The sequence below is a fragment of the Helobdella robusta genome, assembly GCF_000326865.2.
Source record: "Helobdella robusta unplaced genomic scaffold HELROscaffold_17, whole genome shotgun sequence".
NCBI lineage: Eukaryota > Metazoa > Annelida > Clitellata > Rhynchobdellida > Glossiphoniidae > Helobdella > Helobdella robusta.
Genome location: NW_008703942.1, coordinates 938,360 through 954,412, shown reverse-complemented (window position 1 = coordinate 954,412; position 16,053 = coordinate 938,360). Strand labels below are relative to the sequence as shown.

The window sequence follows — 16,053 nt, the reverse complement described above, 5'->3', positions numbered from 1 at the left end:
CTTTCCAACAACTTCTATAACGAACGTCAGCCAGCAACAGCCACAGACGCAGCAGCAATCTTATCAGCTGTTCAACAAAAGATCCAATCCACACCGTCATCGTCTCCACACAAATAGCTTCAACCATGATTACGATGCCAACGCAATCTTCATGGAAAATGTTGGTTTTTAAATGCACTTGTTGTTAAAAACATTGTTGCACCCAGTTTTTTATTTTTCTTATTTTAAAATGATAATCAACTAATTAAATTTAACGACATTAGTTTCTGTTTTAAATTTCCTTTAGAAATATTTAATGGGCTGTTATGCTGTGTAGAAATGTACATGCAGATAAACACCGAAGAACTTTTTTACAATTAATTTCACACATTAAACTCAATAGCGCATTTTAAGCTATTTATAAAAGAAATCATTCAAAATGCGTAAAATATTTTCGTTAATCAACCTCTCTTAATTATCCTGCAAAAACCAACTTGAATTAATTTTATCGTCTGGTGCCTTTCAAGATGAACCTTCTTTCATGCTTTTTTCTGTTGCTCAGTCAGTACGCGGTGTTGATTTTACTACCGTTTGAGTCTTTTTTGTCGCCTCCATTTCAAAAAAGTTTAACTTCCATGTTGTACAATCAAAAAAACTCAATTTCAACTTTTCCAGATTTTAGTAATTTTTTTCTGTTAACCCATTTGCATAGCGCCTATTCATTTATTTTTTGTCGAATCCATAACACTTTCTGCACTTTCAATCTTATTTCTATGGTGACTTCCTTGCTTGTTCATCATTTCTTCAACAAATCCTGATCTCTCTCTTCAAATCCAGCTGATGTTATTTTTCGTTGCTATTGAATATCCAAATGTATAAATGACTCCCCACTCTTGTTTCATCAGTCGTTATTTCTATATTCTACCCGTTTTTTGTTATCAGAACTTTAAATTTAGAAGTGATAGTTTAAAAGTTTAGATTAGAATAACCAGGTTCACTTGTTCAGCTGGATCCTTGCTCTAAGTGAAAAAAACACAATGTCATCCGGCTAACTCAGATTGTTGACAACTCTCTACAACTATAGACAATCGTTTTCATATCTTTCTAAAGCTTTCCTCAGTATTTCCTCTACGAGTACATCGTATAGGTAGGGATTGTGTCTTTCTTTTACTCCATTTTTAAAGTTGAACAACAATGTAGTTCCTCATCTTGTTCGTGCCCTGGACTTCTTCCTGTTCATCGTTCAGGTTTGGTTTATAAATATTATAATAAGATAGAGACAGGAAATTTGAAAAAAAGATTCGATTAAACACCTTCCAGTCTCTTTCCTACATAATATATTCAAACATGATTACAAAATATTGCCACACGAACGTGTTGATATATAAATATATTAATTAACTAGTATAACAATATATATTTCTACGAGTGCTATGTTGTGATAACATGCATAATATTATCTTAGTACTTTGCAGACTGTCAACCAGTTCAAGATTCAGTCACATTTTAAAATAATTTAGAATAATTAATGATGATAATAATAATAATATTATTATTATTATTAAACATAATCCACTCCAACATAATGTTCATCTAATTTTCAGAATATTCTGGCATTTAAAAACCAGCGAATAAACTCGTTGAAGAGCCGATGTCAAACAAACAGCGTTGACATGGATGGCCACCCCATGTACTCGAGTTCTCACGAAAATGTTTGTTTTTTTAGTTTTGTCGTGTTTGCAGTTTCATTAACTAACAATTTTAGACAGTTATTTTTAAGATAGGAACTCAATATTTTAATTATCCTGTTATGTAATAATTTTTTTAAATAGTATACTTAAACACCTACTTACAAATAAACGAACCAGATAAATTTAAAAAACTCAAATTTTTGTTAGATCGACAGCTTAGAAACTCCATTGACTCCGATAGTTCAGATAACTAGTCCATCAAATAACGAGGTGGACACCGTATCATCTGCTTCATTGTCCTCACCAACTAAACTTCAGTACTCGGCAAATCTGATAATCCCACACCAGGATTTGATGTTGCTGAATAACAATAACAACAGTAATGATAGTACCACGGAGCTAAATAACGACATGACGGTAACGAAGTTAAATGAAGATCAGCATTATCACCTGTCCGCTTCTAAAAACGACGTGAGCAACCTCGCAGCGTCGTCGACTTTATCAGCTTCAGCGATCGTTCACAACGTCTCATCGTCCGATGAATACGATGAAATGGAGCAACACCAGAAAACAGTCACCAGCATGACACCGCTGCTAATGATGGACCTTGAACATGCTGAATGAACTTCCAACAAAGCGCCATATTGAAATTTTAAAACCTCAAACTTTTCTTCTTCTTAATAATAATAATAATCTTATGAGATTAGCGTGAATGTCATTATTTGCTTTTTGATGTGCCTCCGCTATTGAGAGCACCAATCAAATAGATGTGCTATTTTTTTAAACGACTCTGCAATGTGTATTGGCATTTGTTTATAGCCATCCCTTATTTTTTCTTTCACGGTAGGTACACACAAACGTCAAAATTTTTTTATTTTTTTTGTTTGCAACATTCCGAATTGCGACCGTCCCGTTATTTCATCCAACCGAAACCATGCATATCGGCGTCTGTGAATCAAAACCATCTAACAAACCAGCATCCATTAACGAAATTATTACAAAATGTCATCTTAGTTGATAAACCTAGATCGTGAACATTTTATCAGTTAATTCAAGGATATTATGCTATATACGTTTTGTCACGTTACAAGTGTTATAATTATATATTATAATATATTATATATATTATAATTATATATTAAAATTTTACTTATTCATTCGACTTGCATTATTAATCAATTAAAACACTTTTAAATGTTTTAAACGACTTATCATAAGCCTGTATGCCTGCCTAGATGTCAGTAGCTTATAAGGCTAATAGGGTGCATTGATTTTTCACCAACCCTTATTTCCATTAAGCTTTAATGAAATCTTTCACATTCCAACAGGTCAAGCGTTTTAATCTTAAATTATTTAGATTTTATTTTAGTATAATAATGATTTATCAGCATTTCATTTCAGTTCAATGTCCTTTTCTGAGATGTCAATACTAATTTTTAACGTGGATATATAATTTTACATAATTTTTGATTTTTTTGATGCTAAAACATTTAAAAATAAAAGATGTTCAAATCAATGTTTGACGAGAATAAATAAAATGATTGTCAGGGTATGTTCTTTTCTGGTGTGATTTGCTTCTACATTCCGTAACTGATTAAACGACGAATTAATGGTTTTGCACCGATCTGCTATTTGCGTTAATTTTAAAAAATATCATCGTATTCTAGATGACATTCTAATATATCCAGGAAAGATAACTTTTCAAAAACATATTTAATTAATGAATCTCACGGAAGTGCCGCAAGAATTTTGCTGGATAGGCCTACATGTAATATCTACAAGGCCACTGCTGTGTTTTGTCAAATACAAATGACGGACAGAAACGCGTGTAAACATTTACGGTTGTGGACTAGCTTGAATAAATTTTTTTCATTCAATTCAATACAACGGGATTCACAATCACTCCTCAATGATCATTACGATTCAGTTCGGTCATATATTGTAAACCAGAAAAAATTTTGAACATCAGACAAGCAGACTGCAACTTTCACAGAATTGCTCCCGCACGAGTCAGACGAAACCGCCCAACTGCAACTGAAACGTCTATGACATCTACAGAAAAAGCGAAGAAATTTCGGCAATATGAGAGTTGAAAACAGGGACACCGTATTACATCGACTAATTTTTTATTTTATAAAAACGCATCAACATCAATATTGATTAAAAAAATGTCATTACGACTAAAATGTAAATTAAACTGGAAAGACTATTTATTATTATTATCCGTTAGGCATACAAAAAACACTAAAAGGACTGTTGTACCCTGCTAAATGAAATAAAATAAACTGAATAAAACTAAAAAACATTTTAAACCTCGGAAATAATCTCTTCTAATGCAAAGATTTCACCGGTTTCTAAACAATTAAGCAATGACGTAACGCGTCAACATTTAATATGTAAACCCTCAGAAACATTAGGACTTTTAATTTGTATGTAAACGCTATTTGAAATAGTTGATTGCCAGATTGTCAGCATATGATGGCATGTACTATAAATAAAAACCTTACACAAGCTGCTGAACATTAAGCAAATCAGTACAAATGTTATTAATTTAAAAATGAATAAATAACTGCAGTTTGACTGAAATAAAATAAAAGAGTGACCATCAAATTATAAAAAAACTGATCAATATAAATCTTTACCAGCTAACATAAACTCTTCAACAAATGTTTTAAATTATTACCGCGCTACAACAAGTCATGCAACATTTCAAGTCAAAATATTTTCCTAAAAACTTCTAAGTCATTGAACACCAAAATTACAAATGTATAAAAACCGGAATGTTTGATAAAAGTATAAATGTTGTTGAGAAATTGCAGGTAGTTATAAAATCGGATCCTGTAATAGCTTAGAGCAAAGCAACAAATTGCAGAATGTAAGTGTCGTACAGAACAATACACGTTAGCAGATGCAAGCAATGTATGTAAAAAAATGTTAGAAGAAACTCGTCACTGAAATAAATTTGAATAAGAATTTAAATTTCTGAAACTAAATTATAAAATAAGAGACTTCCTTTACGGGAGATTCATGAATGAGAACACACAACATCACAAGAAACCAATGAGTAAATTTATCATTTCAATCAGTCATTCAGTAGGCAATCCCCAATAAAAACTTTCAAAACAATAACTAACCCCCCCAACCTTCAATCAACAAAAGAGCCAATCTAGCCAACGAACCAACAAACTTGTTACAAAAACAAATTCAACTGAGAAAAAAATTTAGCGCAAATTTGTTGACAATTAAAAATCAATTAAAAGGCTTCTGCCAGCTTATTGTCAGTAGGGCAATGGTAGTCTGCATTATACAAATGTGCACTAACCAAAGCATCTCTCCTGGAATTGGCATCAACTGAAGTGGTCAGTTTGTTCTTTATAACGTAATCGATCATTGACAAGGCGGTCGTCATCGAAATTTCTTGCATGCGTGACAATGGCGGGAAGAGTATTCCCTCCTTCATCTCGTCTGCAGTTACTTGTTTCGACAGCAACTGTGGTTGGTTGTGTCGAACAAAATTAATTAACATAGGACATCGGCTATGCTCTAAGTCACTTCAAAGTATTTTATAAAGCATTGATAATGAAAACTGAATGAAAACTTCAAACGTTAAAAATGAGTTTTATCAGAAGAAAAAAATGAGTGAGAAGTTTATTTGGTGATGAGAATGTTTAAATAATATTTTTAAATATATTTGAAGAAAAAATGCGGAAAAAAATGCGGAAAAAAATGGCAGCTGGTAAAAAGATGACTCGTAACCAATTAGCCAATAGTTAAGAAACGAACATCAGATGGGCGGTGAGATTGAAAACGGAAGATGACTTATTACAAAATAATAGCGAATAACAATTTCATTATAAGTTGAGAAAACGAAGAAGGTAGGGCAGTTCAAAAGTATATTTCTTGGTACGATCCTGTTAAGAGATGTTATGTCGTCATTAACTTTTGTAAGTCAATCTCAAATGATGTAGCTAACATACACGTTTTAGAATATTGTAAAAAAAATGTATTCAAAACTGCCGACGTGCTCGAGACATCTACCTTGGCAGCACAGAGGAACAACTCGTCAGTAATGATGGATACCTTGGCCGACATGACACCCAACACCAGAGATGGAAAGATATAGGCGTTATTGCATTGCGAGGGCTTGAACACTTTCTTCTTTATCGTGATTGGTTCAAATGGACTGCCACTTGCAAACAAGCACTTACCCTGTCACAAAGGTACAATGCCGTTTATAATTACTTAATTAAACGTTCACCTTCGATCAAAACATAAAAATCACATATGACGAGATAATAATCTTCACAGCGGGGCAACAAACTTTAGTGGTCTTGTAGGCCTGGGCAGCGGTGCATTCCGACTTGCACGTAGGATTGCTCAGTGCGAATATGATGGGATGTTTGTGGTTGGAGGCCATCTTCTCCAAAACGCCTTGAGTGAAAGCGCCTGCAATGGCTGCCACACCTTCCAATTTACATTTTATAAAACACTACTAGGACAACAATTGGCAACGCTATTGGGTTAGCATTAAATACTAATGTAGTAGATTACTTAATATAATTCATCAACTAATGTAATGTAACTAATGTAACAAGTGGGTCCTTATGTTATTATCAAAAATATCTCCACCATTCAACCATCCATCCATCCATCCATCCATCCATCCATCCATCCATCCATCCATCCATCCATCCATCCATCCATCCATCCATCCATCCATCCATCCATCCATCCATCCATCCATCCATCCATCCATCCATCCATCCATCCATCCATCCATCCATCCATCCATCCATCCATCCATCCATCCATCCATCCAATGACTACCAATGATAGCGTCAGGTTTGATGAGATTGACAGCTTCTTCAAAGTCATCCACAGCTTGAAAGTTCTTTGCAAATCTCTGCTTGTTTGCTGTCAGCGTTTCGGGGGCTCTAGACTTTTTTGGTGCAAAAAAAAAACAAAAGTATGAAAACAAATTTAAAGGAATGGAAATATTAAATTCTCATTACAGAGGTAGGTATGAAAGCAGCACCAGAATAAATGAATGAATGAATGAATGAATGAATGAATGAATGAACGAACGAACGAACGAACGAACGAACGAACGAACGAACGAATGAATGAATGAATGAATGAATGAATGAATGAATGAATGAATGAATGAATACCTACAGTAACTATAAGTCCCTTGGAATCAAACATCCAGATGCATTTGAGAGCCTCTTTTTCTGAGATGCCATCACTTTTCATGGCAGCTACCAGCAATGTGGCAATTCCTATGGCAGCCTGCCAGTAAGAAGTTAACAGGAATGTGGTGAAAGGATTTTATGTGTTGAGAGGACAAGATTGAGCCTAATATTCAAGACAATTAATTTTTGAAACTACGTTGCAAAAATTAAAAACGCAACTTTTAAAGTGATACTGATAGAAATCACGAAATTATAATTTCAGTTTTTTTTATAATTTTACAGGTAGATTAGATAAAGCCAAAAAACTAGCTATTTTAAGAATTTTTCTTTAATTAATTTTCAAAATATCGAAAAAAATAATGAAAATGTAAAAATTCCCAAAATTGAATAAAAAATTGAATTGTTATAAATACATACTTCGCCGGCTCCAAGAAAGAGAAACTTCTGTTCAAACAATCTTTTGTCAACAATTTGGGAGCAGACCAACAAACCTGCCAATGTTACAGCAGCTGTGCCTGGAGCAAAGAAGTTTGAATATTTAATCTTTGTTAATATAGAGGTGAAGATAGTAGAAAAATATAAGTTGCAAATCAAAAAGCAATGCAAAAATGAAAGATGAAGAACCAATTGAAATAAATGTCATAACCCATCACCTTGAATGTCATCATTGAAAGAGCAATACTTGTTTTTGTATCTTTCCAAGAGTTCGAAAGCGTTGTGGTTACCAAAGTCTTCAAAATGAAATATCACATCCTTTCCATAGCTGTCAACAAATAGAGGGCATTCATTAACAAAACATCAACAGACAAACACAGCACGTTCGTACACACACAGACACCACACAAATAAACACGCACACACACACACAAACAGAATACTAACAGACTGGTAGCAGCCTCCATAAACTCGTCCATAAACTCCAAGTACCTCTTCCCTTCCAGACGCTTCTTCTTGTAGCCCTTGTAATGCTCGCTCTTCAGCAAACTCTTAATTTAAGATGCGATGTTATTCACAGTACAAAAATCATACTGCTGAAATTGCATAAAATTTTGTGACATAAAAAGATATGTTATAAGATCATTCGTACAAATTAAACATTATGAAAATTGTCTCATAAAGACAAAAATAAATAAACAAAATCACAAAAGGTAAGTCATTTGTATGATAAAAATTGCGAAATTTAAAAAAAAGTAAATAGAGACTGCATTGTTAGTTCCAATGTCAATACAGAGGGGAAGGCAAATGTGTGGAGATATCTTGGCACAGGCAGTGTACAACATCATCTTACCGATGCAGATACCTAATCCATTGGCTCCCAAGTCTCCCAGACCAAGGATCCTTTCACCATCCGTCAAACATATTGCCTGAATGAAGCAGTTATCTTGCAGTACAGTAAACTTGCACGTTGAAACAATCATCTATCACTTAAATATGTACAATAGTTCAATATTGACATCTATAATGAATTAAAATAAACATTTGCCTCACAAACATGTATATAGCATGAAAAAAGTTAAATTAACAAATAAAATCTCTCATAGGAGTTAGGAGTGAAATGTAACAAAGCAACCTTATACAAACTTTAAAAATAAATACAAAGAATAAAATAAAACTCCAACTTTGATTTTTTTTTCTGGCCATTGCTGCAATTTACTTTTTATCTGCCCAATATCAGTGTACCTTACATACAACCCACTGCAAACAAAAAACGTAAAACAATTCATCCCTGATGCAACAAAAAAGATAAAATAGAAAAGAGCAAACATACTGAGGATTATCAAACAGGCTTCCAAACTGCTGACATATCTGACCAATTGTGGGAGTATATATAATGGGCATAACAAGTTCAACTTTGTTTATGATTAAATAATAGAACAGTTTTTCATTTTGTTGATAAATGTTCATCAGATGCACATATTTTTCAACACTTGAGCTGAAATTCTTTAGATTATTAACAATGTAATCCATCTGAGCCATCTGGACATCCACCAGTGAAGATGAATCTAAAATCTTTAACAACTGACACTCTTGTTTGCTGAAGACAGCACTCTATAAAATATGAACATAAAAGAATTAGCTTCAATTAATAAACTAGAAGTAAAAAAGTAGGAAGACATCAGTAGGAAGGCATTATTATCGACATAAAAGTAGAAACTGTAGTACAAAGTCATCAAACATATATGGGTCTAAGCTCTATTTCAAAATCTAATAATGTTTATATTGTTTATTTCATACTCACAATAATTGAATGGATTGATTGATCTCTAAAAAGGTTCACCTATATTCATATTTATAGAAAAATCTAGAATCATAAATTCTTTCCTGATATGAAAAACTATGACTTCAGTACTCAGGAAAATTGCATCTGTGTACTGTACATTAATCATCAAACATTTTTGGCAACAAACTAAAAACATGCAATATTTCTATGTCACTTTTAAATGTTGCTAGCTAAATATTAAATAATTAATAATGCAAGTTTTTGGTAAAGAGTATTTCTTAATGTTTCTTAATATTTTAATAGAAAGATGCCATACACACTAAACATTTTTGAAATCACATGATTAAATTGAAATTTTGTGTTTGAAAAAGTTGAATAATTTTATTTTTATTTAATTACGTTATGACTGTTGCAATTAAAAAATAATATTTTTGTAATTAGGTGTCATCATTCAGTCATTACTATTATATTGGTGTTAGCCTTGAATTAATTAATTTATTTATTTATTTTTACATGTGATTAAGTTATTAATCACGTTTTCATAATCCTTACTGACTAATTGGTCATTTTATTAATATTTATATAGTCTGATCTTACTTTACTTGTTAGTTTTACACATTCTTTCTTCTTCTAGATATAAAAACTATGGCTTCAGTAATCAGGGAAACTGCATCTGTACATTAATCATCAAACATTTTTAGTTTTTACTAAAAATGTTTGATGATTTTTTGTTTGTTGCTAAAAAATTTTCATCAACAAACAAAAACATGCAAATAAAATTTAAAGCCTAATAATAATGTTCTTTTGTTTTTCTTAGTTTCAGAGCAGCACACCAGGCATATAAGTAAGCAGGCAGAAGAACTGATGAATAATATTATAATAAGATAAGTTTGAAATGAAGCAGCAGACCAACCTCCTTGCTAGCGCAAGGGTCTCGCAGTACACTGGGCACACAGTCCTTCATATCATGACTTGGAGTTGACTTTGGAGTTGAATCCATTGATGCTTTTTAAATTTATAACTGCAACTGTGTCAAAAAGATCTAGCAGTTGTTATGAAATAAATAAATATATATAATCTTTTAAAATTGTGGCGGATCCATTAACATAAAAAATTATTATGAACAATAATCTATCAAGACAAAACGCTTCCGTTTGGCTATGGTAGCCAAGTAACCAGCAACAGCAACATAGACAACTAATCACATTGAGAAGAACGAGTTGTTTGGTCTTTTACTCTTGAATCCAGTAGAATGGTATTCACATATGTATGGAATTTTTTATCAATCATAATAAAATCTCTCTTTCACACACACACGCACACACATTCACGTTAACACTTGAAACCTAGCTTCCTACAGAAAATTTTCTTTTTCTATCATCCTACATACAGTTCAAAATGATGTTGCAAATAATGTTGAGATTGAAAATAGCTTCGAGTATATATTTGGTGCATATGTTTGTGTGTGGAATAGAAACTCAGCAATAACCAACGAATGTTTTGGCCTGATTTGCTCGCTAGTCCATTATGAGGCCTCACCCATTGATCAATTTGATGTTTTGCCGAGCAGACCAATTCCTCTTGTTGTATTTACTGCATGCAAATCGTCTGCCTTATCGTCAGGTGCAGCTTTGTCGATCCGCGTACGTTTACCCGCCGCCTTTTTGCTTATTTTACCTACATTCCATTTTTGTAAAAACGGAACGCGTGGTATGTCGTGACGTCAAGAATTTCAAAGTTATACATTGTTTACACCAAGCCTTAATTTATGGCAAAACTGCTTAGCAGCACGTAACAATTTTTTCATACCAGTTTAACATCTTCCCGACATATTTTAAGTTTATTTAGTTAAATATTCTTTACACTGAAAATCCTAATGCATTTTTTGGTCTCTTCAACTGCGCAAAACAATTGATTCAGCATTCATTTTATAGAGTAGATCTTCAGACTGAGCTGCTTCAACACTGAGACTTGCAGTCAGCCTTATAAGATGTACAGATTACTATAGATTACAAAAATAACAGTGCCAATTTGTGTGGTTCCTCCTTTCATAATAAAAAATAAATATAATACAATCACACAGCTAATAAAATCGCAATGAATGTCTCATATAACATTCTAAAAGACATTCCTAACGGTCCAAAATATACTCAAAACAAATTTATTGCTCAATTTATTCAAGTAATGACCCTTTATTTAGAATCAAGAAATAAAAACAATAGCAACAACAACAACAACAAAGTTACAAAATATTATTATTATTATAGAAAATGATTTTTAATAAAAAAAAAATACACAGCACACTGATGTGTACTAGCAAAACAAAAGAACAGATGATGCATTAAAAGAAAGAAAGAAAGGTGTGGTTCACAGCTGATGACAGATTATTAAAAGTTCAAATGGATTAAAAAACGTGAATGGAAGATGACAATATAGCAATGAAGACAAAACGTTATAGAAATAAGCAATGAACACGTGTGAATAACAAGACGGAAGAAGAGTATAACAACGATGTCACAATAAAAGATTTCTGTCACAAAGCAAGCGGAAAAGTTGATGGCGCAGAAGTAAAAGATGACGATGCTACCGATGATGATGAGACAAGTATAAGATGACGATGATAATGATGATGATACAGAGGTGTCAGGTGAGTTTAAGGTGATGGTGTGGGAGTTAGTAAAGGATGGTGATGTACAAACCATAAAAGACGAACTGCATGTAAGGGTTCGCAACCTACTTACCTAACTCAGTTCAACTGGCATGCCAGAATTTCGGTCGATGATTGTAAGAATTTTTTCGATATTATTAAAATAAAAATACATTGTAAAATAACAAATAAGGAAGACTTTGCAATTCAAATAATATCAACAACAATTAATCAGATAAAATAATAAGTTGTCAATTGATGATTTCGCTAAAACCAACAGATATTAATCGGTAAAGCATTGTCGAGCGCTCCTAACAATGACAGCGTGCATACGTACAACTCGAATGAATTGAGACATAATTTTTAAAAACATTACATTACAAGAAAACAATCAGGGATATCATAATACTAAGTGTTTACATTATGAAAAGTTATTTAATATTATTATTTATTTATTACAATCATATAAGAAACTGAAATTATGATAAACGACGTGTCAAATCGCCGAAGTGCGTTCATTGTGATTATTGCATTGGATCACTTTTTGTTTGACATATATATATATATATATATATATATATATATATATATATATATATATATATATATATATATATATGTCAATATAATATGTAAGAGATAGATAGATAGATAGATAGATAGATAGAGAGAGAGAGAGAGAGAGAGAGAGAGAGAGAGAGAGAGAGAGAGAGACAGAGACAGAGACAGAGAATGAAATTGTAAAAAACAATACGAGCGAGACAACCTCGATGAAGAGAAAAATTGACAAGAAAAAACAGACGAGATAATAAAGTTGTTGAAGTGAATCAAAGAAAGGTTATATTAAGGGAATTGTGTGCGGTTAATTAAGCCCGAAACTAAGTAACCTAAGCATAAAAAAAGGAACATTAGACATGAAAGATCAGAAATAAGACTACGTCTGAAGTATGTTTTAAATCTTTTGATTTCTTTTTATTATTTCGTTTCGTGACTAAACTCGCTAAACAGATGTATTTCGTTAACTTCTGCGCATATCACAAGCACCGTGTATTAGTCAGTTTGTTGAAGCAAATCTAAATATTGTAATCGATAAAAGTATTTTGTTAATATCAAGAACATGGTTTAACCAAATGACAGTGCTTTATGTTATAATACATGCTAGCTATGTTATAATACAGAATACACATTATTAAGATTTACGACTGGCATATTTCTAATAAAATCATTTGAATTAAGGTTACATGAATATTGTCACAAACTGTTAATATTTAAAAAGTCATCATTATGTAAATAAGTAAGACTTACAAACAATAGAAGCATATTTTTTTACACAATTTTTTTTAATAAATATGGTCATTTAGTAGATTTAAATAGAGAGTGAGTAGTATATTAAAAGAGCACCACAAATCTCCTTGTTAAATCAAACAACATCCTCACGTACCATCTGCAAGTTGAAACTTTTTGATATATTTGTGCAAGCATAGTAATGCAAATATAAATAATATATAAATTATATGAAACAAGATTTTCAAGCAAATATTCTACATCAATGAATGAATGAATCAGTGAATGAATGAATCAGTGAATGAATGAATGAATCAGTGAATGAATGAATGAATCAAAGAATCAATCAATCACTCACTCACTCACTCAGTCAGTCAGTCAGTCAGTCAGTCAGTCAGTCAGTCAGTCAGTCAGTCAGTCAGTCAGTCAGTCAGTCAGTCAGTCAGTCAGTCAGTCAGTCAGTCAGTCAGTCAGTCAGTCAGTCAGTCAGTCAGTCAGTCAGTCAGTCAGTCAGTCAGTCAGTCAGTCAGTCAGTCAGTCAGTCAGTCAGTCAGTCAGTCAGTCAGTCAGTCAGTCAGTCAGTCAGTCAGTCAGTCAGTCAGTCAGTCAGTCAGTCAGTCAGTCAGTCAATTCAATTAATTTAGTGTACACACACACGCACGCACGCACGCACACAATACACACACAATAGTAAATACTTTCAAAATACATTTGTAAAAATTATAAAATATTAGAAATAAATAAATAAATATGATTACACTGAAATAAAAATAAATATATATTAGGTACAATTAATTGAACATGGGAAATATTGATGAAGATTGTGAAAGCCACGTAGCGTAATAAGATATTTACACAGAACCATTAAATAACAACATCCAAACTATAGATGAAAAACAAAGTTTGTAAATTAACAGTAATACAGAAACATAGAAAAACACACACGCGCGCGAATTCCCACACACACACACACACACATTTAGACATTTCCACACACATACACACACACACATTTCCACGCACACACACACATTTAGACATTTGTTTGATTGACGAGAGGACGAATGAAGTTAGAAGGAACTAGGCCACTGCGATCGTTCAACCGGCCATAATAGAAGCCATCATCATCGACGTCACCGACGATTCCTATCAGATCACCCTTCCTGAAGGAGAGTTCTTGCTGTTATCAGAAAGTTATTATTAACATTATAAATGCGTTACCCCGTGAGCGCATCATCATTTTTACAAGTCCATTCTTTGTATGAGTACATACGTAGACAACTTCTAAAATAACCGTTTACATGTAATGAGAAAACTTTAAAATAAATAAATTTAAGATTTTTGTAAAATTACTTTTCTGTGAACATTTGAAGGCTTGGTTATAAAAATTTGATAAAATGTGATATTAAAAAACACTGCAGTGGCGCGGATGAATGGGACTTACTGATTAACCAGAAGCTGAAACTCCATTCATACAGACAACAGAAAACATCGCGTAATACTAACTAACCTCCACATCATCGTTGGGTGAGAGTTCGTGTGGATTGTAATCATACAACGCTACCGCCATCTGCACGTCCACCTCTGCAATTCAACCAACAAAACCATTCAGTTTCTCATCAGCATGAATCAATAAAGACAATGAAATGTTTTACAACGGCTGTGAAACTTCAATTCAGAAGATGAAATTGAAATAACATTTACATCACTCCAGCAAGTTGCGTGTTTTTTACAAATCATATTCTGACATGCAGTGGCAAATTGACGGTAATTAATTAATTAATTATGTCGTCAATTAATAACTCCTTCCACTTATGGCAAAAATTTACATTAGAGCTGATAGCTGGAGTGGGAATGAGAGCCCGGATGACGATCATAAAAAGAAACAAGTTATTCCAAATAATTACTACCTACTATTCAATTAGAATTAAACGACAACAGTTTTGAAACACAGCAGATGAATGACAGAAACCTTCATGATGTTCATTTTCACGGACCTCCTTATCTCCATACCCCTCGTTGCCATCTTCCTCCACCACCTCCTCCTCCTCCCCCCCATTACTACCACTCCCCTGATGGTCGTAGACGCTCGGAGCTCTACTTGAGAATTCACTGTTCGCACGGAGGACACTGCAGTTGATCTGGCGCTTGCTCTCCTGCAGCAATTCATCGACAACGATGGGGTCATCCACTTGAACTTCTGACACCATGTTGCACGGCACCAACCCCCTCCTACCACCGGCCTCTCCGACGAAGAAACCATCTTCATCTTTCTTGCCGTAGATCTGCAAAAGAACACGCAGCTATGAGAGTAACAATGGCATCTGTCTACTCGTTATTAATTAGTTTGTATGACTTTAAAATTCAATTTTGTTATAATTCTTTAAAATTTCAACAACAAAAACACAGCCAACAGAGCCTGATGATCCACCAAAAAATTGAAAAATGACCATTTCAACATTCTATTTAAAAACTTAAGTTACCAACCGACGGCCTGATTGATACGACATTAAGCGCGCATGCACTCAAGTCTGACTACTCGGGATACCGTGATTTTATAATATTTATTTGTGTAAGAGTAAATTTTGAGTATAAATGTGTGGATATGTTAACAACAGACTGAAAGACAAACCAACATAGAAACATATCAGTAAGATGTAGATAAAAATATGAATGACCAACCTTAATAATTTGACCTTCCCTAAATTTCAGCTCGACCTCAGAGGCGTCAGGATTGGGTGACATTGTGATTGGGTCATAACTGAACAAAGCAATGAATATCCTGATAGCATTGTCGTCTACTTCATTGGCATCATTCAAATGATCGGCATCATCGATGTCGTCATCATCTGTGCCGTGATGTTCACGTCTATCACGATTGCTGACGCTGAGGTTGTTGTTGTAGACATCCTCCTCATCATCTTCCTCCCCCTCCCCGACCACATTCTCCAGCAGGGACTCGCCCGCGTCATCCTCATAATCAATTAGTTCTGAGTCCGGTATGTCGTCACGGATTCGCAGTGGAGTCACAACGTCGTT

The 16,053-nt window shown here is 33.5% G+C and overlaps 2 protein-coding genes across 2 annotated transcripts; both read right to left on the bottom strand.

Moving 5' to 3' along the window:
* Nucleotides 1-4,829: 4,829 nt before the first annotated feature.
* Nucleotides 4,830-8,857, bottom strand: HELRODRAFT_110490 (hypothetical protein). Its single transcript, XM_009015914.1, has 11 exons — nt 8,631-8,857; nt 8,482-8,557; nt 8,065-8,226; nt 7,745-7,848; nt 7,516-7,625; nt 7,280-7,377; nt 6,846-6,959; nt 6,498-6,609; nt 5,992-6,134; nt 5,709-5,879; nt 4,830-5,160 (listed from the first exon to the last, which is right to left on the bottom strand). The coding sequence occupies exons 1-11, from the start codon at nt 8,837-8,839 to the stop codon at nt 4,924-4,926; spliced, it is 1,536 nt and encodes a 511-aa protein (XP_009014162.1). The 5' UTR covers nt 8,840-8,857; the 3' UTR covers nt 4,830-4,923.
* A 5,190-nt stretch (nt 8,858-14,047) lies between these two features.
* On the bottom strand, nt 14,048-15,759 carry HELRODRAFT_76240 (hypothetical protein; the record flags this gene model as incomplete). Its single annotated transcript, XM_009015913.1, has 4 exons — nt 14,048-14,194; nt 14,525-14,596; nt 15,102-15,299; nt 15,697-15,759. The coding sequence occupies 4 exons, from the start codon at nt 15,757-15,759 to the stop codon at nt 14,048-14,050; spliced, it is 480 nt and encodes a 159-aa protein (XP_009014161.1).
* Nucleotides 15,760-16,053: the final 294 nt, after the last annotated feature.

Excerpts from the sequence above, each read along its gene's own strand:
- HELRODRAFT_110490 (XM_009015914.1), bottom strand. The coding sequence starts at position 8,839 with ATGGCTCAGATGGATTACATTGTTAATAATCTAAAGAATTTCAGCTCA. Across the intron at positions 8,227-8,481 it reads GGCCAGAAAAAAAAATCAAA|GCAATATGTTTGACGGATGG; the intron begins GTTGGAGTTTTA and ends TGCTTCATTCAG. Across the intron at positions 5,161-5,708 it reads TGTTCCTCTGTGCTGCCAAG|TTGCTGTCGAAACAAGTAAC; the intron begins GTAGATGTCTCG and ends AACCAACCACAG.